Source organism: Meleagris gallopavo, chromosome 2, assembly GCF_905368555.1.
Source record: "Meleagris gallopavo chromosome 2, MGAL_WU_HG_1.1, whole genome shotgun sequence".
NCBI lineage: Eukaryota > Metazoa > Chordata > Aves > Galliformes > Phasianidae > Meleagris > Meleagris gallopavo.
In genome coordinates this window covers 65,361,783-65,385,933 of record NC_139405.1, presented here as the reverse complement: position 1 = coordinate 65,385,933, position 24,151 = coordinate 65,361,783, and the positions used below count along the sequence as shown (strand labels likewise).

The 24,151-nt window shown below is 37.6% G+C and overlaps 1 protein-coding gene across 1 annotated transcript in view; it reads left to right on the top strand.

Moving 5' to 3' along the window:
• SLC16A10 (solute carrier family 16 member 10) overlaps positions 1 to 24,151 on the top strand; it is a 66,696-nt gene that overhangs the window by 19,989 nt on the left and 22,556 nt on the right. Inside the window, exons 2-3 of the mRNA XM_085217470.1 lie at positions 17,657 to 17,801; positions 20,494 to 20,929. Coding sequence (XP_085073596.1) covers positions 17,657 to 17,801; positions 20,494 to 20,929 — 581 coding nt within the window. The remainder of the gene's footprint in view (positions 1 to 17,656; positions 17,802 to 20,493; positions 20,930 to 24,151) is intronic.

Sequence of the window (24,151 nt, the reverse complement as noted above, 5' to 3'; positions counted from 1 at the left end):
CTTTGGCAAGTTAGCTTTAGAACTTGGCAGAACTCCATCCTTTATCAAATACCTTTTTCTGAAGTCTCTTAATACCTTTTGGACTACAGAGCAATCAGTGGTAGAGGATTCATGATTGATTTTTTTTCAACATAATTTACACTTCCTTGTGTTCTGAATGTGCTTTTGTGATAACTTTGGCAACCCCATCCCCCTTTGATGCTTTATGAGAAATAAATAAGTTAAAGCTAGTATTTACCCATCATCCATACTCTGTGTGTGTGTGTGTGTATGTATTTATATGAAAAGAAGGAACTGCACAACAACAGTGACAATCACCTGAGATCTCTGGTCCAAGATTAGTTTTGTCATTTCAGCACTTCTCCCTTTTGTACATGATTTGTTAATATATCAAACAGCAAAGGGACTCAACACAGATTTTCTGCATGTTGCTGGTAACTGCTCTCTGTATGTTGATCTGATTTTTTTTTTTTTCAATCCAGTTACTAATACTTCACAGGGCTTTGACTCTTAATTCAGTGGAAACTTTGTTTTTCTAAGGATCTTTTGTGACAGATGAATCTTTTGTTGATAGCTGTAAGAAAAATCCACGCAATTAACACTGACTTATTTTGAATAGCATGTTTGCATTAGCATATCCAAATAATTCTCAGTAATTGAAGACATCTAAAGACCGTGTTAAAAGTATTTTTATTTAAAAAAATGTTTAATAATGATTGATGGTTATTGCATGATATACTTAAAGGTGCTTTTACATATTCAAAAGCTTAAGATGTTTATTCAGTTACTTTAAAGATGACTTTCATCAGAACATGTGATGTTATGATGAAATGCGTCCATTTTCACGTTTTTTAGAATAAAAACTTGACAAAGGAGAAGAAAGTCCTCCTGAAAGAAAGAAGAAACTTGTACAAGGAAGAACAAGATAATTTTTAGTTTTAACTTTTGTTTTAACTCTTTAACAAAATGCAGAAAATGTGCTTAAAAGTATGGTTTCTCAGAGAATTTACTGAGATGCCTTTCTTCATCTAGAAGGATTCATTCTTAAAACAAGTTCTAAATATGTATTTGCCATGCAGAAATTCTGTATTTTTTTTTTCTCAAACAAGAATTAAAACTCTTTCCATCTTTTTCATAACATTTTGTTTTATTTGGCTGTATTAAAGCTATTAAAAGAGTAAGTGTTCTTCACAGAACTCCTACCGACATATACTTAGAAGAGTCTTTAGTTCTGATTCTCAGGAAAAACTACAGTCACAAGTGTTGAATTGTGTGGCATCTTTTTTTTTTTTTTTTTACATTTTATTTTATTTTTTGCCTGAACAGGACTTTGCTGAGGTACTCTTGGACTGGAAATGGTTGTGTGGTTAAGGGCAAAAGACACCCCTGTCTTCCTTGCAGGGTTTTAAGAACAGGACTGACCTTGTTTGACAGTAGCTGTCTTGAGTATGAGAAACTTCAGTTAATTTGGTTTCTAAAGGGGTGTCTGTAGTTGTGTTTACCAAAGAAATACTCGTTAACTTTGCTAGTTTGCATCTTTATTTTCCGGCTTGTATAATTTCTCATATTTATTTTGTAGTACTAAGAGTAAACTGGTTGTAGAACTACCAGAATCTTTTGTTTACATTATTGGTTTTGTTGGTAAGGAGGGGAAAAAAGTCACTTCAGAGCTTCTGAAAGCAATAGCATTGCCTCAAGCTAAGCGTGGTGTTGGCAGGAGCTGTGCAAACTTCTTTGTGTAGTATTTGCCAAAGAACCTCATTCTTGACCTGAAATATCCTTGCTGTTTCCAGCTGTGAGCTTCATGAACAAACAGAATGAATTTTGACAAGCTAATCATTATTCATGCAGAGTAATTTATTAGATCACATTCTTGTCCTAATTAGTTTCCCTTCGTCTCTTTTCTTTTTAATGAACTTTATTTGGTGTGTTCTTTTTTTTCACTTGTTTTCTTGCTAGTCTTTCTCCTTTTGCCAATTTAATTGGATTGAGTAGGTAATCCTGAAAAATGACTGAAGGATGAATAACAGGCAATATTCCATTGTGTAGCTTTAGCTGAACCCCCCTGTGCCCCCCAAGAAATTACTCTCAGAATATGTAAAAATGCTACATGATTGCATTGGTATCTGAAGTTACCTGAATTGCTCTTCAAATTGTGAGTTTCTAAAGCCAGGAGGACCCAGAGTATTTAAAGAACAAGGTAACTCCAGGTACTTTCCTACCTCACACACTCATGCTCTCTTAGAATCATAGAATCACAGAATCCTTAGAGTTGTAAGGGATCTCTGAGAGCCATCTAGTGCAACTCCTCTGCAGTGAACAGCGACATCGCAGCTAGATCAGGCCACCCAGAGCCTGATCAGGCCTCGCCTTGGAAGTCTCCAGGGGTAGGGTATCGACCGCAACTCTAGGCAACCTGTTCCAGTGCCTCACCACCCTCACTATAAAAGATTTTTTCCTTTTAGCCAATCTGAATCTACCCTCTTTGAGCTTGAAGCCATTTCCCCTTGTTCTGTTACCACAGACCCTGCTGAAGAGCCTATTCCTTTCTTTCCTATAGCTCTTCTTTAGATACTGAAAGGCCTCTATCAAGTCACCTTGCAGCCTTCTCTTCTCCAGGCTGAACAGCCCCAGCTCTCTCAGCCTGTTCTCACAGAAGAGGTGTTCCATTCCATGGATCATTTTTGTGGCCCTGCTCTGAGTATGCTCCAGCAGGTCTATGTCTCATCTGTACTGAGAACTCCACACCTGGATGCAGTACTCCAGGTGAGGCCTCACCAGCACATACTCAAGCATCATCTCATACTCAAGAGCATCGCACCACATGTATCCAAGAAGTCTGTCGAACAACAGGACCACACAGTTGAATGTGTAAAGGTGGTCTGTCCAGATACCATTGCAATGAAATCAGAGATAAGAGATGCTTATCAAACCCTTGTGTCTTCTGGGTGATTTGTGAGGAGATCAGATGTATACTGAATTGGGATGTGGCCTTTGTACCTCATGGGGAGCTGTCAATAGTGAGAATCTCTCCATCCTGTTCCACCTCTGAGTCATTAGATTTCGCTGGTTGTCTTTTTGTTTCTGTGTTGGCAGTCTTGCAGCTTGAGTGCTGTAGTTTCATTGTCTCACCATCATCATTTAGTGTAAATGCAGTCTTTTTTTTTCTGATTTTGGTACTTTGAGGTGCAGCCTGGCCTAGTGGTTGGCAACCCTGCACATAGCAGGGGGGTTGAAGCTCAATGATCATTGCGGTCCTTTTCAACCCAGCCCATTCTATGATTCTATGTACTGTGATCTTTGATCCGTTTATCTTGGTATTAGCAACCTATACTGTGCTTACAGCCATTCTGCTGTTCTTTCTAAAGCTTCCACACCCAGTCTTTCCCATTCATTTTCTAATCATAACAGTCAATGTTTTTATCACAAATTTTCCTTATATTTGTATAAAAAAAGGAGGGAACACAAATCGATTCCATACCAGCAGCTTCTAATTTCCAGGTTGGATGGGGCCCTGGGCAACCTAGTCTAGTACGAGATCTGGAGGTTGGTGGCCATACGTGTGGCAGGGGGTTGAAACCTGATGATCACTTCCAACACAAAGCCATTCTACAATTCTATTCCTTTGTAAACCACTGAAGTATATTCATTACATCTGATGTTGGAATTGTTGTTAAATCACCCATTATTTTTTTAAATTTAATGTCTGTTATGGGAGCTCTAGATTTTTTTTTTTCTGGGCAGAATCTTTGTTCCTATCCTGTCAGCGAATAAGCTGTACTTTACTTTCCCCTTAATCTTCATTTTCCTCTTTGTTTTCTTTTTCCATCTCACCAGAGATAGGGGAAATATGGGATTTCTGCTGTCACATCAGCTTTAGCCATTTGGACGTATCAGTTAAATGCCAAGAATAAGAAAAGGATTACAGGCTCCTATTTTGTTCATGCATGCAGATTTCTCCATCCCTAGATCCTTTTAACTTGCCCAATACTTCACAGTTTCTTTGTGCCTTAGGTTCCTGGTCATTTTCTACTCGTGGACTGACTCATTCCTTACACAGTGAACCCTTTATTGTTTGCCTTACAGAACATCTCTGAAGAGCAGCCACCTTCCCAGAGTCCCAGAGGACTGAGTGGGGAGGTTGTTACTAGATTTAATTTGCCGAGGGCTCCTCATGTTCACACTGATTTTGTCTGTTGTTGGCACCCAGTGCTTTTAAGTACAAAGAAGTAAAAACAACAGAGCTTTCTGCATTAATCCTCCTGCTATTTTGTCTTTGTGCTCCTTTATGAGTTCACAGCTGGTCTTTTATTGCATGACCCAACACTGTACACAAATGAAGATACAGTCCGATACCTGTTGAGTTCTGCAGTGATGTCTGTAGCAGGGCTTTGACCAAGCTCAACAGAGCTGTATGCTGTGTGCATTAGAACTAAAAGATTTTCTTCAGGATCTTGCATATAACATATGTATAATAGCGCTTTTCCTTATTCTGTCGCCCTTCCTGCATTTTCTTCTCTAAAAAGCTGGAACTTATTTGTTGATGAGAAAGAAACCAAACATGTCTCTTAAGCTTTTTAGATTAGAAGAGCAAGAAATTTTGTATGGATGGATTCTAGAAGACCACAAATTTATGTATATGTAGTATGGCTGCTTTCTGTGAAGTGTGGATGTGTATTATATGTATATTTTTTACACTTTATCTATTAGTAGTTACTATTTATCATGTAATAGCATTTCTGTTACGTTAATCTAATTTTGCCCTTTCCTTCCTTCCTCTTAAAATCAAGAATAGGAACTTCTGATTTTCTGTTCATTCATTTATTTGGAGTTAAGTTCTGATCTGATTGAAAAAATGGCAAATTGGGCAATTCTTAATTGATCTGGAGTGGGTACTGCTCTGGAAATAACATTAAACTATATGTGGTTGTAGAAATGTTAGTTGGCAAGCTCCTTGCTGCTTAGGTGTTCCTGCCTACAGTAGGGCTGTTGGAACTAGATGATTTTCAAGGTCCATTCCAACCCAGACCATTTTGTGATTCTATGATTGTAAGCTGATAAAAATACAAAGGCATTTTAAATGTTCAATCTTCTAAGAAATAGGGTTAGAGTTAATATTATAGAAATCGGTCCCTCAGAAGAAAGACTTGAATATTTTTGTTTTCTTATTAACTTCTGTTTATATAACAACAGTGTGTCATAGAATAACCTGGAAAAAGTCCCTACTGATTATATTACCAGTTCTTGCTACTGACATAACAAAAATAGCTGAGTCATTTCACAAAAGAGTATTTCGGATTTGTGCCAGCTTAAGCAAGGCTATTGCACTTGCTATGTAGGCTGGTGTTTAAGCTTGTTTTCAACAAATAGAGATAAGGATTCTCTAGTGAATGACTGGGGAGGAAGGCACTGAAACTCACATTTTCCAACCCTCCTTGGATCTTTTAGGAGATGACTGACTGCAGCGGTCTTGTTTAGAAGAGGTGTTTATACCTGGAGGAAGTAATGCTTTAAACAATGCTTTAATCCAAGACTTCAGAGAAGAAATCCATACTGGACAGCGTGCCTGTGTCTGTTTGCTTACATTGGGTACAAAGAATCTTTTTAATACAGGCACCCAGAATCCTGAAAAGCTAAGGGCACTGGTGAGAAATGGAAGAGAAAAGGAACCAGCAGTATGATTGGTTCAGAGTTTCATGCAGTTGTCCGTAATTTATAAATAAGAGCTTTGAACTTCAGGTATTTTTCAGAATGCAGCAAAATATTTAGTAAAACCACTGATTTCATTTTTAAGATGGAATGATTCTTATCAAACAATAAATTTCGAGTTTAAAGGGAATTTTGTGAAAGTTGGCTGCTAACCTTAACCCTAACTTTTAATTTTTAGGAACAGATTGGCATGTAGATTTGGCAAAGGATGATTAATTAGGTAAAATCCAAAGTAAAAGAATAGCGAGTAAAACACTGTTGGAATAGATGGACATTTGTGTGAAACAATAAATTCAAAATATCACTGTTTATGTATGTTTTTTCTTTTTCTTTTTTCTTTTTTGTAAAATATGTGTTTTGCTATACTTTTTTTAAAATACACCTTTCCAATATAAAATATTGGAAAAACTTAATTTCTTTCAAGTATACTCACTATTTTGAGAACTGCTTTTGAGAACTTTGTATGCTTTCAAGCATAATAAAATCATTTTTGCAGAGCAGTATAGCAAGATGAATGAAACCACCTGTAATGCTTGAAGTACCTCCGTATGTGACAAACGTAGGGTAACATTTACTCTGTGCTAATAGAATTTTAGCTCTGAAGAAGTTATTGCCATCTTGAATTTTTAAAGCCAAAGTAGATGAATTATTTGCCCACTGATGTGTATCTCAAGATGAAAATGCCAAATTTTGCTGTGGCATTATCTCTTCCTCAGAGTGGATTATTGAAGTTGTGTGAAAATGACTATGAAAAAGTGAAGTCAGATTGTTTTTGGGATAAACTCAGTAAAATCTATCTTCTCAACTGTGAACTATTGGCTTGAACTTGGAATTCCTTTAAAACAGTCGAAAGGATGAAGCGTTTGCTTTCATTTTTGACTCTGTAGTGTTTCCTAGGGAAAAAAACCATGCTCGCATAGTTGAGGGGAGGCAATTGTGATTCAGCAGTTCACCAGGAAGTTGTTTGTTTAAAACTTTACTGCTAATTGATTATATAAGAATATCACCTAAATTATAAGTGTCACCGGTGGTGGTAAATATTTGCAATATCTAGAGACTCTCGTCAGAATCCTGTCAGTATTTTGAATGAATTAAAATGTGTATAAGCTTTCAGTTTTTCCAAATCTGGACACTAGGTTAAATTGGGACAGATGTAAACTCCGTATCTGCAAACAGTACTTCAAAAAGCTGCAGTTCATATGTAGTTCAGGCTCCATCACTGGTGTGAGTTGTGTGTGTGGAATGCTACATATGCTGTGAGTCATGTCATTACAGTTTGTGAGGTTTGCTGCATATCTGGGAGAAAACCCTTCTACAGTCTTTGTCAAAGCTTTTGTTATGTCCAACAACCTGGCCTTTTGGATTGCCAGAGATTGGGTGACTGCCCAAATAGTTGTACGTAGTTAATGAGAAGTAATTTATTATGCCAGTCAATAGTATTGGCAGACTCAACAATTTTGGATGTAGATGGCATAGGGAAGCAAGGGCAAGAGTTTGTGGCTGGCTCTGTTGGTTTCAGGGTTTACAGAGAGCACAAGCCAAGTCACGCGTGCGTGTAGCTGATATCAAGAGCACATGTTGGCACAGAAGAATTGCTGTCATATGTGCTTTATCTTGTGTTTGCTTTTACCAAGCTTTCCATACCAATGATCCCCTCTTTTATTAATCCTCTGAAAGAGGTAGCACTTCAATGCATTTTTTTAAACGTACAAAACCATCATATGGTATCTCTATTATATAGATATCTATAATAAAATATATCTATTTTATTAAACTTTCAGTATTTGAAGGGAAGTGAATGGAAGAATGAGGGGAAAAATGTGATGTGGGTAAATTCCTTTCTTTCTCAGTAACATATTTGTATGTTATTAAAAATATTTAATTTCTACACAGACATCTGAAGGAAGTCCAGTTTTGAAATGTGTTTCATTTTGGCAGTACATTTGTGATGAGGGAAATAAATCCATATGTGAATAGTCTAAAAACCAGGTCAACATTTTTCATGAAATATAAGCATACTCAAGTTCTTATTCCTGTCACCTCATTTTAAGTTGCTTCTTTTCATGTCAAATGCAACTTCCCACGTAACTTCCACTAGAAAAATGTTACAATTGTAAAGACAGACCTTTGCTATATGGTTCAGTGTTTAAACCTTCAAAACTAAATATGTCGTCTTGAATTGAAGCATCCTGTCTGAAAATGAATTTTTTTTTTTTTTTTGTATATATACAGTTTCTTCCCCTGTGAAAGGGATACTTCAGTAAATGGGTCTTATCTTGAAAAATATTTACCTGTTACAGCATCTAAATGTTCTGTCCTAAAATCACTTTGTTCTTCTGTCTTGTTTGCTTTGTGTAATAGCATTCTGGCTTTAGTCAGTGTTGTTTCACTCTCTGAAAGTTACTTCTGGTTTGCCAATAAAGCCCAAATAAGAAACTCTTAGTAATTTGTGGTAAACAGTGGGAGAATGATGGCTTATAACATCAGGAGATCTGTTAGGTTACAGCAGTTTGGGCCTTGAAGGTATTGAGTATATGCTGTTGTAAGTAGGTTTGAGGATGCCTGCCATATTACTGAGATGTCATGTGCTTCAGAAGGATAGTGAGTTTGATTAGTGAGTTTGATGGTAACCTAACTTCAAATAGTGTACCACATTTATTTGTGAAACAAGATCTTTATCTGTCTTGTCTCTTTTAACATTTGTCATGTTCTCACAAGGCCATGCTGCTGTAAAAGAAACAGGTATGCTTATGCCATTTAAAAGACAGCCTTGATTTGCTGATCCTTTACCAGACTGAGTAATTTGAGGGACAGGATAAAGCTTAGTAGCTTCAAGAAGAATTTTTGTCAGCTTTGGGTCTTACTTTCTAATCTATGGTACGACTCTAAAGCAGGAGACCATTGCATGACAAGTTTGGTTGCAGATATGTTCTAGATATGAGTAACAGTTGATTGTGAGTGCTTAGAATTAAATCTTTCTGACAAATCAGACTATTGTCTTTGAATTCAAGAGCTAACACTAACACGCAGAATTGATCTTAAATCAAAATAGAATGTGATTCTTGGTGTTGAACTGTTTGGTATTTGAAGAAAAAAGGAAAAAAAAAAGTAATTTAGGGTGATGGAGGGAGGGAAGATGAAAGCATGCCTGGAAATCTGCTCTTGAACTCCAATTTTTCAGGCTATTAGTTAAAAATGCGATTACATTGTACTTTAAAAACTATCTCAGTCAGCAGAAAACATTCTTGTATGACTGCTAAAAAGGAAAACAAGTGATTACAGCTATTCCTTATTGATCTGTTCCTTGTTTATTCTTCCTACCGCAGCGTTTTCAGACTTTAAGTGTCAAAGGTCAAGCTCAGTTTGCCGTGAAATCCAAATGCATACGTTTTTCTGTTAATGATTGACTTCAGCCTTTTTTTTTTTTTTTTGAAGGTTCCTGAAGGCTTAATGCTTATGATCTCTACAAGCAGTATTTTGATTAACATCTTGTTTTTTATTTTTGAATTTTTATTGTAGTTTTTCCTAACTTTAGCACTTGTTTATTTTCCTCCAACTTTTCCAGTTGTATAGAAGATCTGCTGTCTCTCTGGTAGTAGAAATTGCTTGTCTGTAAGGACATTTTTCTGTATTCAGGTTTTGTATTATGTAGTTTGGGAAAAAAGCAAAACAAAACAAAAACCATAATCATTTTCCTGTTTGTTTTGGATTCAACAGTACTATCTGAGTTATTTATTTAGGGTGGGAACCACCAACCAAAAAAACCCCACGCCACCTCTGCCTAAGCTTGTGTCATTTTAGTGAGTGTAAATTAAACGAAGTAATTGAATTAATCAGATCTCCTCCGTCACTACGTCTAGCTCTTTTCTGATTGCTTTCTATTTTCCTGCCGCTTACGCTCAAGGACTTGATCTCAATAGAGACTCTGAAGACAGAAACATAATAAAGCCATAGAAGAAATCAGTGTTGTGTTCTGACTTCATACTGTTTATGTGGTTCCTACTCCCATTATTTAAACTTATGTAATTTCATAACATACTGGCAAGCCTATACGTCTTTCTATGTCTTTCTACCTTGTTGCATCAAGATTAAAATGCCATACTCATATGTGAAATAGCATTTTGGACGGTCACAAAGTGTGCTGAAGAGATGACACCTGTAAATGTAGTAAATCAGAGTGGTGAGGTGCTGACAGAGGCTGCCCAGAGAGGTTGTGGATGCCCCGTCCCTGGAGGTGTTCAAGGCCAGATTGGATGGGGCCCTGGGCAGCCTGGTCTAGTATTAAGTGGGGAGGTTGGTGGCCCTGCAAGTGGCAGGGGGGGTTGGCAATTCATGGTTCTTGAGGTCCCTTCCAACCCTGGCCATTCTGTGATTCTGTGTGATATCTTACAGCTATTTGCAAAATCTGCTGAGTTCAGCACAAAGTGTTTCAGATTGACTGTTAATGACTTAGTGTTGTGATAGCATACAGTTTGCTAATGGAAACGGTGTATCTGTTCAGAGATCTCTTAATTGGGATCAAATGGGTCATATATAGTTCTTGGCTTCTGACTCATTGTAATTCCCTGGATCTTTCAGTAATAAGGTCACTGAATAATTAACTTATTCCCCAAGGACAAGGAAAAGGAAGAGTGGGGAAAAAACAATGCCTTGTATTCCTGTGAGAGGTTTCCACTAGTCTCTGATTCATACATGTTTATGTATTAAGCGTGATCTCTGTGTGTGTGTTTCTGATTAGAATCCTTTATATATCATTCTGATTCTTAAAGTCTGTTCAAGACATCTTTGGTTTCCAAAAGATTTGTTGTTTCCTCACACTACATTTTCTTTGCCCTATTTTAGAATTTTCATTTAAAGCAGTATTCATTTTTATTCTGTAGTATTTCTTTAAGGGAGAGCTACCTCAGACATCTGCAATGTAACCCGAGTTCAGAGTTAGAGGACACTTCCTGTGGCAGCATTATGTCATAAGTTTCTTTTTAGGCCTTAAATGCATACTTGCACTAATGGGATCAGCAATATTTTTCAGTAGAACAAGCAGTACACTTTATGACAGTATGAATTCTAGATGTCATGTGTCTATGTCACAGTACTGCACGCATTTCAAAACATTCTCTCCTTTTTCTACTGACATACAGTTCTGTGATCTGCAGATTGCTCAGTAATGGGGGAACTATCTGGAAATTCTGTTCTCCCCTCCGTGCCCCTTATCAGAGGCACATGAGGATAATCTAGTGAAGTTCCTCAGAATTCATGAGAAGTTAGTGAGCAGTCTCAGAAACAATTTTCACAGGCGTGTGTGAGCAAGGAATGCAGCACAGGTCATCTGATGTCTTTGGCTAGTGACAGGTTGGATAAAAATAGGGCTGGCAACTTCTAGGGAGCTGACCTATGGGGGCTGTAGACATGGGAGGTTGTTGTGGCACTTGCTGGTTCTAATAATTCTGTTGAACTATTAATTCACATCTGTTTTAGAAATTACTATTTTTTTTTCCCGTGGAAGAAAAAGGGAGTAGATAATGCATGAAAGAGGATGTATCTGCAGTGTCGTAGGTGCAAGGTAGTGCTCTGCCTCTGCTAAAAGGAAGAAAAGAGTTTCAGTGGAAAAACTGCATCAGTATGGGAGGAGATCTGTAGTTTTAAACAGCTACACTGTTAATAGGTCTGATGAGATCTACATATAAAGATCTCTTTTGCTTAAAAGTCCAGGACACCATCAACTCCTTCCAATTTTTTTGGATGGGTGTGTACAGCATCTTACAGCTTAGATCAGTTTTTTTTCTTACCTGAAGGAGTCTTTGCATGTTCTTAAGTTCCACAAATGAGAGATTGATGGTTGGGCTAACATTTCTAACCTAAGATTTTTTTTTTTCTGAAGAAAGCTATTGGCATTTGTCAATATGGGCTTCACCACCTATTTTCCCAAGAAGCAAAGGTTTAAAACTGTTAGAATATTCCTCTGTGAGTTTCAGTATCATGGAATAACTTGAGTTGGAAGAGACTTGCTATGTGGTCTAGCATTCCCTCCTCCCACACACACTCAAAACTGCACATTTCAAAAGTATGTTGAACTTCTAAGTTAGATAAGATCATTCACAGGACCTTGTCCAGCCTGATTTTCAACATATCCAAGAGTAAAAATTTCAGTCTTCCTTTGACTTCTTTCACTGAGGAAAAAAACACTTTGTAACATATATTTTGAGTGATGTTTATTATTGTTTGCCTCAGTTGTTCATTGTCCTATTGCTGTTCACCACTGATTCTATAATGATCATCTGTTGGATATCTGGAGCCAGTGATTAGGTTTCTTTTGAGCTGCTGGTCTTCTCATCTGCAGGCTGAACAACAGATCCAAAGCTGTAGCCTGTCTTCGTGTATGAGCATGTTGGTAGCCCTCTTAGACTTGCTGAGTTGTTGTGTTACTGCTGATTAAACTCTGTGTATGTATGTGCAAATCACTGCTTATTGGGGGAAATATAATCCAAATGCATGCTGAAAACCCTAGTGGGTTCTGTCTCAGTTGTTAATCACTAGTGGGGGAGTAAGGTTTATTGTGGGATTTTTTTCCTTTTTTTTTCTTTTTTTTTTTTTCTTTGAATCACGTATAGTTTTATAAGCACTTTTACTCTGGGGCACTTGATATAGTGATACAGTGTTGTTGTCGTTGTTGTTGTTTTTTCCTAAAGTAAGGATAATGAGGTGATAGAGAATTAAACTGAAAAACCAGTTAGGGCAGAAATGTATTGTTTGCTCCGTATTAAATACTGTATGAAGCTCTAACTACTCTATCTCAGACTATAATACAGTTAGAAGCCTCAGTGTGAAGAGGGGTGGGGAGTGGGAAAAGTAGCTTCTGTGCAAAGACGAAAGTCCATAAAAGTGCTTCACCCAGAGAAGAGACTTGTGAATATCTCTAATAAAGGGTTGCAAGAGGAAATTATGTAGGGATGATCAGTCCATGTTTCTTACAGCAGAGGAAGCTGAGTGGTATCAAAAACAAAGGGGATTTTTTCCTTAATTATCATCATCTATGGGCACTGGTGCTTGAGCGTGTTCTGTAGCTAACAGCCGAAAGCAGTGAAGCCAAAGTAGTAGTGATAGAATTTCTTGTTCTTGAAGATGGAACATTCTGCATTGGAGGTTTCTAAGCTGCTTATTTCTGAATGTTGGGAGTACATAGGCAGGCACCTCTTTCAGGTGTTCTTTGGCTCAGTGTTTTGTGATGACCAGAACAGTACATATACTGATCTACACGGTACTGCAGTTCTTTTGTTCTTAAAAGAAATGCTGTGTAAATGTGATTATACAGGCAAGGAATCATGAATAAGAGCTGGAGAGCTAATCATCTCCAGAAATTACTTTGAATAGGCATCCGGGTTTCCCAAATTTCCTTTCTAAATTAAAAAAACAATCTTGTGGAAGCCGTTTGTATGCTTTGCTAAATGGTATGCCTTTGTAGGTAATTGGACAGTAGAACTGGAGATCATACACACAGCCCACAGTGGAATTACAGAGCAGTTTGCTTTAAGGTGTTGTGGGTGCTGAGAATATGGAATTGTTCTGGGAGGGAAAGAAATGAAAAGTGACCAGGATATACTGATAAAGATAGAGGTTAACTTCTTTTAAAACAAAAAATATGATTCAGGAAATCTCCTCAGCTGTTACTGGTTTGAGGCTGGGAGAGTACCTACCACATAAACATTTCCAGTGTGTGACAATGAAAGCTATTAAACGTCAGCTGTCCACATAACTTGTCCCATATTGCTTATTTGATCACTTCGAAGTAATTTGTCTTAGAAATCTGCTCTCTAGAGTACTCAAAACAATAAGAATTTCACATATTTTTGTTAATATGTGAGAGAAGTATTTCCATTTCATAAACACAGAGGCTAACTCTAAAGCAGGTTGTCCCTGATTCTGCACTTTCTGTTCTTCATGAGTTAAAACACAGCACTTTACTGTCCAGCATCGTTCTAGGCACTACAAGCTCTAGTGCAGTACAGCCTGAAGTGTTGTACTGGTTGCACAATGGGGTGAGAGAATGGATTTTTAGGAAGGATGTCTGATAGCGAGCAGAGGTAGGGAATGGCTGGCCTGTCTGTCCTGCAAATTTCACCAGCCTAGCTATAGAATTATGTTAAGAGAATCTGTGGTGGCATTCAGTGTAGACAGGTTGCTCCTGTTTATCAAGATCTCTGCTTTGCCTTCGCATGTGCAATTCCAAACACATTGTTCTGCAAACTATTTAGTGAGCCCGAGTTCGACTTCTATCTTGATTTGCTACACAAGCTACACAAACACATCTGATTTTTAATGTGGGCAAACAAAATATTTTTGAAGTTGATACTGACTCCTCAACTTAAATATTCTCTTCATTTGCTTCTATCTTCCAAACAATGGCTTTTTGTTCCCTGCCTCAAAAATTCCCAGGGAAAGATATTTAAAAAAAAAAAAAAAATCTTTAAGTTCATTAGAGAACGAAGGGTGTTAGTGCTGTATTAAGCCAACCACTTGAAAGGCTTTTGTGAGGATAAAACTGATAACTCTCAGTGTAATGCACAGAAGAAAAAAAAGAAAAAAGAAGTAAACAGGAATGCTACAGAGGGGTAGCCTTTAAATTTGTGCACAGTAGAAGCATTTCAGTGTGAAATGCTATTAATGCTTTCTTTTCCATTGTCTTGTAAGCCCTAGTGTTTCTGTCTGCAGAATGAACTAAAGCATTTGACGGCTTGGGGTATAAATGTATATTATGCAATCCAGCTGTGACAATGGGGACGATTTTTGCTGACAGATAATGGCTACTTACATTTATTGCTGAAGTCGTGCTGTTGAAATCATAATCGTTTTTTAAAGCAATAAAACAGCAGCATATCTGTGGAGTGTGTGCTGTGGTTTTATAGCTGTAGACTCTTGGACAGAGAAATAGTGTACAAACATTCTCTGCTTACAGCTGCATTATTTCCATTTGTAGTGAGCTGATAAGAAAAGAACATAGCTGAGATTCTTATTTCAGTACGATTTTAGTTACAGTAAATGTTGCTTTTTTTTTTTCTATAATATACTGTGTTTCAGTGGCTCAGGAACACTTCAGTATGGGTGCTACCCATGGTCTCTCTGGTCTGACATTTTTAATTTGAGGAGTAACTTCTAGAGAAGCTCAGGAACTGGTTGTTTTGCAACAGCGTGTTTTGAGAAGTAAGTTCTGAAGTTCCAGTGCCCAAGGAAAGTTTAAGTGCTATCGGTAGGAATAGCTCTTCTTCTATGGCAATCAAAATGTTCTGTGTATGAGTATCAACACAGATACAGAAGTTAGTTGTTACATTAGTACCTGAATTACCAGCTCTGGAATATAGCCAGCATGTGAGTAGGAAAGCAGCCAGTAGCCTGGAAGAAAAGTGTTTTAATCGGTATGTAATAAGTGCTCTAGAGAACTTGTGCAATCCTGGCAAGCTACATTTGGATTTTTTCATATGAGTTGTTTGGAACAGTCGTTATAATTTGTATTTTAAAATGCCAAATACAATTAATTTTACCTTTTTCATAAGTGGAAGAAGTAGAAGAAATATACGAAAAGCTTATTAGAACAAAGAATTGAAAATTACTGAGATTATATTTTAAATTTAATATATTTTATATCCATCGACTTCTTCATAGGATCACGTTACCGCAGCAAGGCATGCTTGCCTTCAGGAAATAAGGTTCACATCTGCTGTTCTGCTTTCTTTTTTGTGTGTGTGCTCAGCTTCTTCACAAAGGATAAAGACAAATTTCCTTGAATTATGCACACGTGTGAAGTTAACCTAAAGACCATTCTTTTTGTTAAGTCATAATAGGGGTGTTTATACCAGGCATGCCAAAAGAACCTGTGCAAGTTCCTTTTCTGTGGGATCCAAGAATCTCACAGGAACTGTAAGTTAAAGGCCCCAGTTTGCTTTAGGTGGAGAAGTGGTAGAGCGTAGACTGCCACTTCTGGAGTTCTGTCACAGCGCTGTTTGTGAAATGCCTCAGATAAGGCTGTTGCCCTTCCTTTTTGACCCCACGTTATGTGGGAAATCTGTGGAACCTTTCTCCTGCTTTCGGCTTAGCTTGGCATTGCTGTCATAAGAAAAGAAACAGGTGATAAGAGGCATATTTCTTTCATTAGGAAACACAAAAATCAAAGTCAGCAAGTTAACTGAATGTCATTGGACTGAATGTTTTCACCTAAGGCTTTTATATTCTAGTTTTATTATCTTTGAAGGCCTATAAAAATCCTGCAAACTATTTGCTTAAACCGGGGAGAATGCATGAATCACACAGCCTGCGCTGACTGGAAATTAGAACTGCTGCGCTCTTACACAGGGCTATGAAGCAACTTGGTCTGTGCCCTTATACAAGTTGAACTCTACCAGTGTCCTTCCCTTTCAGTGTCTCAGGGGCCTTGTTTCTCGCAGTATTGCCCGCTCTTCCTTCGTACAGCCCTGAAACTTTATGTCACAGAGTGCAGGGTTGACGGGGCTTTGTAGTCTGGGCTAATCAGCAAATGCAACAACTACCCATTAAAAGTACCTCGTTCTTCTACAAATCATTCCTTGAAACTCCATGGTGTTTATCACATTCTCAATAAACTGAACAAATTGTTTAAAACAGGTCGCAGTTCACTGAAATCATTGTTTTTCCTAAAAGGAAGGTTCTATTTCATATACTCTCATTTCTGTTTGTCCCTAACCAGCTGTTTTTATCTTTCGTTTACGTTCTAAATGCTTTTGAAGAAACAGTACTTTTGTCTGCTTGTTTGTTTTACTCTGTTTATTTCAGTGCCTGGCACAATGGGGTCTTCATAGTGCCCAGGCCATGCCTCATAGGCACTTCAGCAACTTCTTCTAAAGCTTGGTATTGATGTATCTGCTTCCAAATATTCTTCCTTAGGTCTGTTGGTTGCGTTTTATTTTTTCAGATAATGTTATTTGCCTTTGTCACTGAATCACCATTGTTTATCTAACTGTCACTAGTAAAGATAACCTAAGTAAAATCCCAGTTACTGAAATTCAAACTTACTCCAAATGGAAAGAGCTCTTTTATCTTCCATACAATTCAGACACAAGTTAAAATACTTTTTATGCATCTTGCCTCAGCAGCTTTTTTTCATTAGCCAGTAGGCCAATTTTTTCCTAAAGAGATACAACAGATATGTTTGTGTCTCTAAATAGCTTACCTTTATGACCTGGGAGAACTCTTGGGTGATACATCACTAATGTGTATTTGAAAAGAATGACTACATGATAGCTGATAAATGATGCCATTTGAATACCTGTACAAAGTGAAAAAGAAAGTTGATTTTTAATTTAAAATGAATCAAATAGTCTTACGCCTAATTTACTTGAAGATACTGTAGTTTGTTATTCAGCCACAGAAGTGTTTAACTTTAGTATACTTACCTGAATTAAGTCTTAATTATCTAAAGACTCACTGATAAACAACTATACGTTAAGCAATGTTTATAAAGCTCCAGCTTGATCTAGATCTGTGCAATTAAATAAAACATTTGTTAAACTTTTCAGCAAACTTAGCTGTTTAAGAATAATTAAAATATATATATATATAAAACTATATCAAGTGAAATGTGCTAATAAATTTCAGAAAGAATGTGGAATTATCTGTATCTACAAGTTATTGTTAATGGCCTTGTCATTAGTGAAAATTCTAGCTTATTCTCTGGTGGGGTAAATGTATTTAATTTTTTTTATTTTTTTTAATGACTAAAGTCAGTTGTATTCTTTGAGCTGATGAAATCTAAATTATTTGATCATGTGAATTGGTCAGGGTTTTCATTTGTACTATGCTAGGTAAAGATATTTAAATAACTAGCCATAGGTATGATGGTATGATGCGATGCTAAATTAGAACAGGTAGTTGCCGAAAGCTTAAATCATGTGATCTTCTAAAATGTGCTTTTTCTGTTCTGCAGCATGGGTGAGCTCGCTCTCTATGGGAATGGTCTTCTTCTGTTCTCCAATAGTCAGCATATTCACAGACCTGTTTGGTTGTCGAAAAGTTGCTGTTATTGGAGCTGCATTAGGTTTTGTTGGACTCCTGTCAAGTTCTTTTGTAAGGTAAAAACAATCTTTTTAAATTACATTCAAAGTACTGATCCCATCAACTGAATACAAAGGAATAAGTAATGCTACTTTATCTTATAGCTGAAGACATTGTGAATAATCAAAAGCGGTGCTTTCAAATTAAAAAATTATTTGTAAGATGTAATGTAACCTTCTAACAGCACATCCTATTTATGAGGAGCCACTTTGTATAAGCTTATCAATAGCAAAACTATGCAGTAACCTCCAGGGAGGTGTTAATGTTCCAGTCAAATTCAAAGTTTTCTTCTATTCTTACCAGTCCAGCTGCCAAATATTAAGATAGCAAAAACACGGATCCTTAGGGCTTACTGTGAGGAAATCTCTATTGAATATACTTCAACAGCAGTAGAGTGTTTGTCTTCCCTCCAGATTATACTTCATTTTCTATAATTTTTGCAGAATAAATCCCAGGAAATTTGAGCGGCATGCATATTAGAAGCCGAGGAAACAGGAAAATTACTCTCTGATTTTAGTCATCAGCAGAAACCAGTTAGTGAAGATAGGGTAAGAAATAGCAGGAAAACAAGCTGCATTTATTTCTAGTTCTCAGTCTGCCTTTTCTATCCTTAGCAGAGCACAGAACAGAATTCAGAAGAGTTTTCTATGTAGAAATACAAATATCTATTTCTACACTTTCTACCAATATCAGTAGGCTTGTGAAAGTGTTTTCTGTGCCTGTGCTCTGAACCAGACACGTGTGAGCTGTCTGTTAGCTGCATGGATGGATATCAGTGCTGCATGGTGCTGTCTTGAACTAACACCCCTACTGTGGGCGTGTGTCCCCTAATGTGAAAACGTATCACAAGTTTATAGGAAAAGAAGATGAATAGTCTTGATGTAGGTGCTGAGGCTAGTGTTTTTATTTATTCTGGGAATAAAAAATATTCATGGGAAAAAGAAACTGTCTTGTTATATAAACATGTTTTCCTTCTTTTTTATATTTTTGTTTTTAGTTAATCTAAGTGTAAAGATTTAGATGAATACATTTTATTTAAAGCAAACAAAACAGAACACCTTCCTTCAGCCTATTTCAGAAGATTGCCACCACATTTGAGGTGAAAACTAAAAGAATACGTATTGGAAAAAGTTCTTCTTCCTCCCCATGTAGCACAATCTTGTGGTAACTACTAAATACTACAAGAACTTCATTATTGTAAATTAAAAGGGAAGGTATTTCTTTCTTTCGAAGAAAATGCTGCCATCCTTCTGTATTTCTTTGATTTCCACTGGAAAAACACCACAGAAGGTGCGAACAAAAATTTTTATAGGCTTTAGAGATGTAGCTTTTTCAGAATTTTCTTTTAGAGGAGCAATCGTGAGCTTGGGATGAGAGATGAATTCTTGTTAAAATACGTTCCAAGTTAATGTGCATTCTTAGTATTTCATTATGTTACTCACACTATCAAATGACTTATGTTGATATTATCAGTTAATTGAGGGAGTATAGTTCAGATATAGAAGTGTTTTAACAGTAATATTTCACACAGCAGATGAATGTAAATATGATTTACTGCTTGTTACATATGTAATACAAGTTTTATCTCTTAGGAAGCTGAGACGTAAGATTATTTGTAATGCAGGAAAAATATTTTTCAATATGTGTCATGCTGCAAACTGTTTGGATCCACGGAAGGAACAAAAAGTTCTATGTTCTTTCTCTCATAAATTCTGATTTTAATCTCTTTGATATTTTTCCATTGACTAAGGTAATTAGTTGTTTCTTTTGGCTAATTTAAATATAATCAAATTTTTAAACTGATAGTTTAATGTAGAAACAAACAGTAATATGGCAAATGCATTCTTTTGCGCAGTAACATGTAAAACCTTAGTTCCTGAAGTGAGACCTGTGAATCAAATACTACGTTCTAAGAATTTCTAAAATGGCATGGGAAACTTGCAAAGTGTATTGTCATACTGCGGTATAGAGAGATATTGACATCCTGTGCTTAAAACCACTACAGAGAGCATTTATACTGGTAGTATGAGGGCTGCTCTGAAAGTAATGCCTCCTATTTTATTATATTGGTCCATGACATCAGAGGTGGATGTTAGGGGTATGGCAGTAAAACTGAACCTTCCCACCAATATTCCATTACATTTTGTTGTCGTGTGATGGCAGCAGAAGGGCAGTCTGACAATATGGTCTCTGACATAGAAGTGTGTATGAAGCAAAGATGTGTCACTGAGTTCATCCACTTGGAAAAAATGGCACCCGTTGACACTCATCAATGTTTGCTGAATGTTGATGGAGACCAAACAGTGGATGTGAGCACAGTGAGGCAGTGGGTGATGCATTTGAGCTGTGACGAGAGCAATATGAAGGACAAATCACGTTCCAGACAGCCATGCACAGCTGTCACACCACAAAATGAAGAGTCTCAATCAGCTCATCCATATAAATTGGCTAATGGTGATGACTGTGTTGACAAAGAGTGTTTTGTAGCTGAGAATTTGCTCTATCAAATAGTGTTATTGTCTCTTTGCACTTGTAATTTCCATGGAAATTCCAAACAGGAAACATTACTTTTGGAGCAAGCACATACAAACTCTTAACTCATTTCTGAAAATATGTCAATTAATTGGAAAAACTCTTCTGTGTGGTATCTGAATGTGAGCATGCATTGTTTTACAATTTTTTTTTTTCTATTTTTTATTTTTAATACAGCACCATTGAACCTCTGTATTTCACCTATGGAGTATTATTTGCCTGTGGCTGCTCATTTGCTTACCAGCCGTCTTTGGTCATTCTTGGGCACTACTTCAAGAAACGCCTTGGACTAGTAAATGGCATCGTTACTGCAGGCAGCAGCTTGTTCACTGTGTCTCTGCCCTTCCTCTTGAGAGTTCTGATTGATTCTGTTGGCCTGTTCAACACATTACGGGTCCTGTGCATCCTCATGTTTATTTTGTTTTTGGCTGGCTTTACGTACAAACCTCTTGTTTCCAACACCAAAGACGAGGGAGAAAAGAAGAGCAAGTTCAGATTTCCTCCTGAAAAAAAGATTTTCAATTTCTCCGTTTTCAAAGTCATGAGTTATCGAATCTGGGCTTTGGGGATTCCTGCTGCACTTTTTGGATACTTTGTGCCTTATGTTCACTTGGTAAGTGCACTTTTTCTTTTTCTTCATATGACGTGATTGAAACCACAGTCATTCCCTTCTGTATAATGGACTAAGAAAGCAATCACTGATAGAAAGCAGTATTTAAGTCAAAGTAGTTTTGGGGAGTGTTATGTTTTGCTTACTGCCCACTTTCCCAGTGTGATGGAGAGAATTGGAGGAAAAAAAAAAAAGAACTCACAGGATGAGATAAAATTATTTACTAAGAGAAAATGAAAAGCATAATAGTTATGTCTGTATATATATGAATGTATATAAGATGTGATGCATAAGCAGTTGCTCACTGCCCAGCTAGTCCCTCAAACAGCGGAAGAGAGCAATGAACTTCCATCCCCTTCAAAACTCCTTCTGCATGTGCTATGGAATATCTCTTTGGCAAGTTTAAGTCAGCTGTCCTTATTCTCTTTGCTTCCAAGCTCCTTGGGACCTTCGCTGCAAATGGCCTTGGCTCTGTACAACGCTGCTTAGCAGCAGCTATATAACCATTGCTGTGTTATCAACAGTATTTTTCTCCTACAACAAAACCATAATATCATACCAGATACTCTGAAGAATATAATTCCACCCCAGCTGAAACAAAAACAGGGAGAAATATGAAACCAATTCTGGTGTTGTCTGTGATCAAGAGATTCCAGGGCTCTAATCAAAACTAGTGGAAGGCAGTTAAATTTTTAGTTCCTTGTTCTCAATTTTAACTTCTATAGAAAGGCTTAAAAATGTTTAACTGTAAAAAAAAAAAGACATTTGAAAAGGTCCTGACTTTTATTTACGGGTAGTAGTTTGACTTAGTTTTTAATGATGTGTAGATCTTACTCAATAAAACAATGAACAGTCCTTTGAAATAGTTTAATTCCATTAGATGACTTGTCTGTTGTGACATCTGTATTTTTTTTGTCCATTCTGTATAGAAATGTTCTGATTTAAAATGCACAAAGGAGTAGAAGGGATGTGTTTGTAGTGCATTAGAGAATTACAGCATGGCTGAGGTGTGAAGAGTCTATTTGGTCCAACCTCTGCTCAAGCAGTGACACCCACAGCAGGGTGCCCAGGCCCACATCCAGGCGGCCTTTGAAGATCTCTAAGGAAGAGACCCCACAACCTCTCTGGGCAGACTGGGCCAGTGCTCTGACACCAGCACAGAAGTGTTTCCTGGTGTTCAGACAGAAGCTCTTATGCTCTAGGTAGTGTACATGGCCCTTTGTCCTGACATTGGGCATGACTGAAAAGAGCCCGGTTTCGTCTGCTTCACATCCTCCCTTCAGGTATTTATAGATGTTGATGAGGTCTCCCTGAGCCTCTTCTTTTCCAGGCTGAGCAGGCCCAGCTCTCTCAGCCAGTCATCATAGGAGAGGTGCTCCATTCTTTCAGCATCCTGCCAGCCCTCCGCTGGACTGTGTCCGTTATGTCCAGGTCTCTCTCCTCATGGAGAGTCTGGAACTGGACACAGTACTCCAGGTGCAGCCTCTCTGGTGCTGATTAGAGGGAAAGGATCACTTCTCTTGGCCTCCTGGCAATACTTTGCCTAATACAATCAAGAATGTTGGTAGGTATTAGATACAGCTACTCATGTTTCTAGAGAATTGAAGAACAAGACCATACAAGTAGAAGTGTTGGTTGTTATTTTCCCCCGTATCAGATTGGCAGAAATTCTGGTTGCAAAATTTAGCTGCAGTATATGAAAACAATTTGATGGAGGCTGTTTTTAATGTAATGTTTCTGGCAGAATTAAGAAGTTGAAATCGCTGATTTGGTAAATGTGGTGATATAGTTGTCAGTAAACATGCTGCTAGAGATTTAAGGAATGGAGAGTTCTCTCAGCTAAAACCATCATTTCTATAACTCTACATAAACTCACTCAAGAATTTAGGTCTGCTTTTAGTACCAAGCATATACTTTTCCCTATGACTCAATTTCAAAAGGTATTTTTTTTAAACTGGACTCTTGAAAGAGGAATTTATTTTTATGAAAGTATGAGTAAGTGAAGTATTTGCTGATGAGCAATGATGTATAGAATTGTAGAATTATCTGGGTTAGAAAACACCTTCAAGATCATAAAGTCCAACCATCAGCCTGATCTCCTGAGTGTCGCTGCATTTCTGGAGAACTCCCTGAAACCTCAGAAAGTCTCTGTGGATCTGTATTTTGAAAATCTGAATGTGAGTACTGGAGAATGCCCCCGTGAGGGAACAGCATGAATTCTGCCCTTCAACACAAATACTTTAAATCCAATAGATATCCAATATCCAGAGCAATATATATAGAGCAATATATAGAGAGAGCGATATCCAGCCTGCTAGGCAGCTAGTTGCAAGTGCCTTAGGAAGACAAGTCTACATGTGGTGCTCTGGGAAAGATTCAGAGGTGAAGTTGTGAATTGTTCTTCTAACAATTGCTCCTAGTAGCAACAGGATCTCCTTTTCTCCTGATTTGTAAGCTATGCCTAGCCATCTTCTCTACCTGTGTGCTTCCTATCAGAATTTCAGCTTCATTTCTGTGAATCTCAAAACACCAACTGGAACTTCTTGAGCCAGTTTCTGCATCTGGTAGTTCTCCCAGGCTTCCATTAAAACAGCTTGACTGGGACACCTGGCCTGTTTCTTCCTTCCTTCTACCCCAGTGCCCTCAAGCCCTGGTTTCCATATGTGTCAAGTCCCATTTTTCCTTCCCTGAGCAGCACTTTCTGTCAGTGTGATGGGAGCCCTTGACCACATGGCAAAGCACAGTCCCTGCCAACTGTGCCACCAGCTGAGCCCATGGGACCTGGATTTGACAGACTTGGTGTGCACCACATGTTGGCTGCTGTCTACTGCCTTGGCACTACAGAGAGCCTGATGTTCCCAGGCAAGGTTTTTGATTGTTGCTGAGGCCAAACCTGATGTCTGCTTTTTCTGTGTTTCCTGAAGCACACTGAGATGGAGGATGCAAGTTGTAAGACTTGTAGTGAAAAACAAATGCAAGTTTATTTCAGGTTTTGGAATAAGAGAAATAGCTAGGTTTTCATAATTTTAACTAGGGTCGCTGTATTTGCTTGGTAGAGTAAATGTCTGCTAAAACCAGGGAAAAGAACTTGCCCAAGAACTTGGCTCTAACTAAAACTGAACAAATGAGCAAGTTTTATATTGTGCTAGCTGGCCTGGATTACCAGTACCTGACTGACATGGATTACCAGTACCTGACTGACAGCCATCCGCTGAATTTGAAACA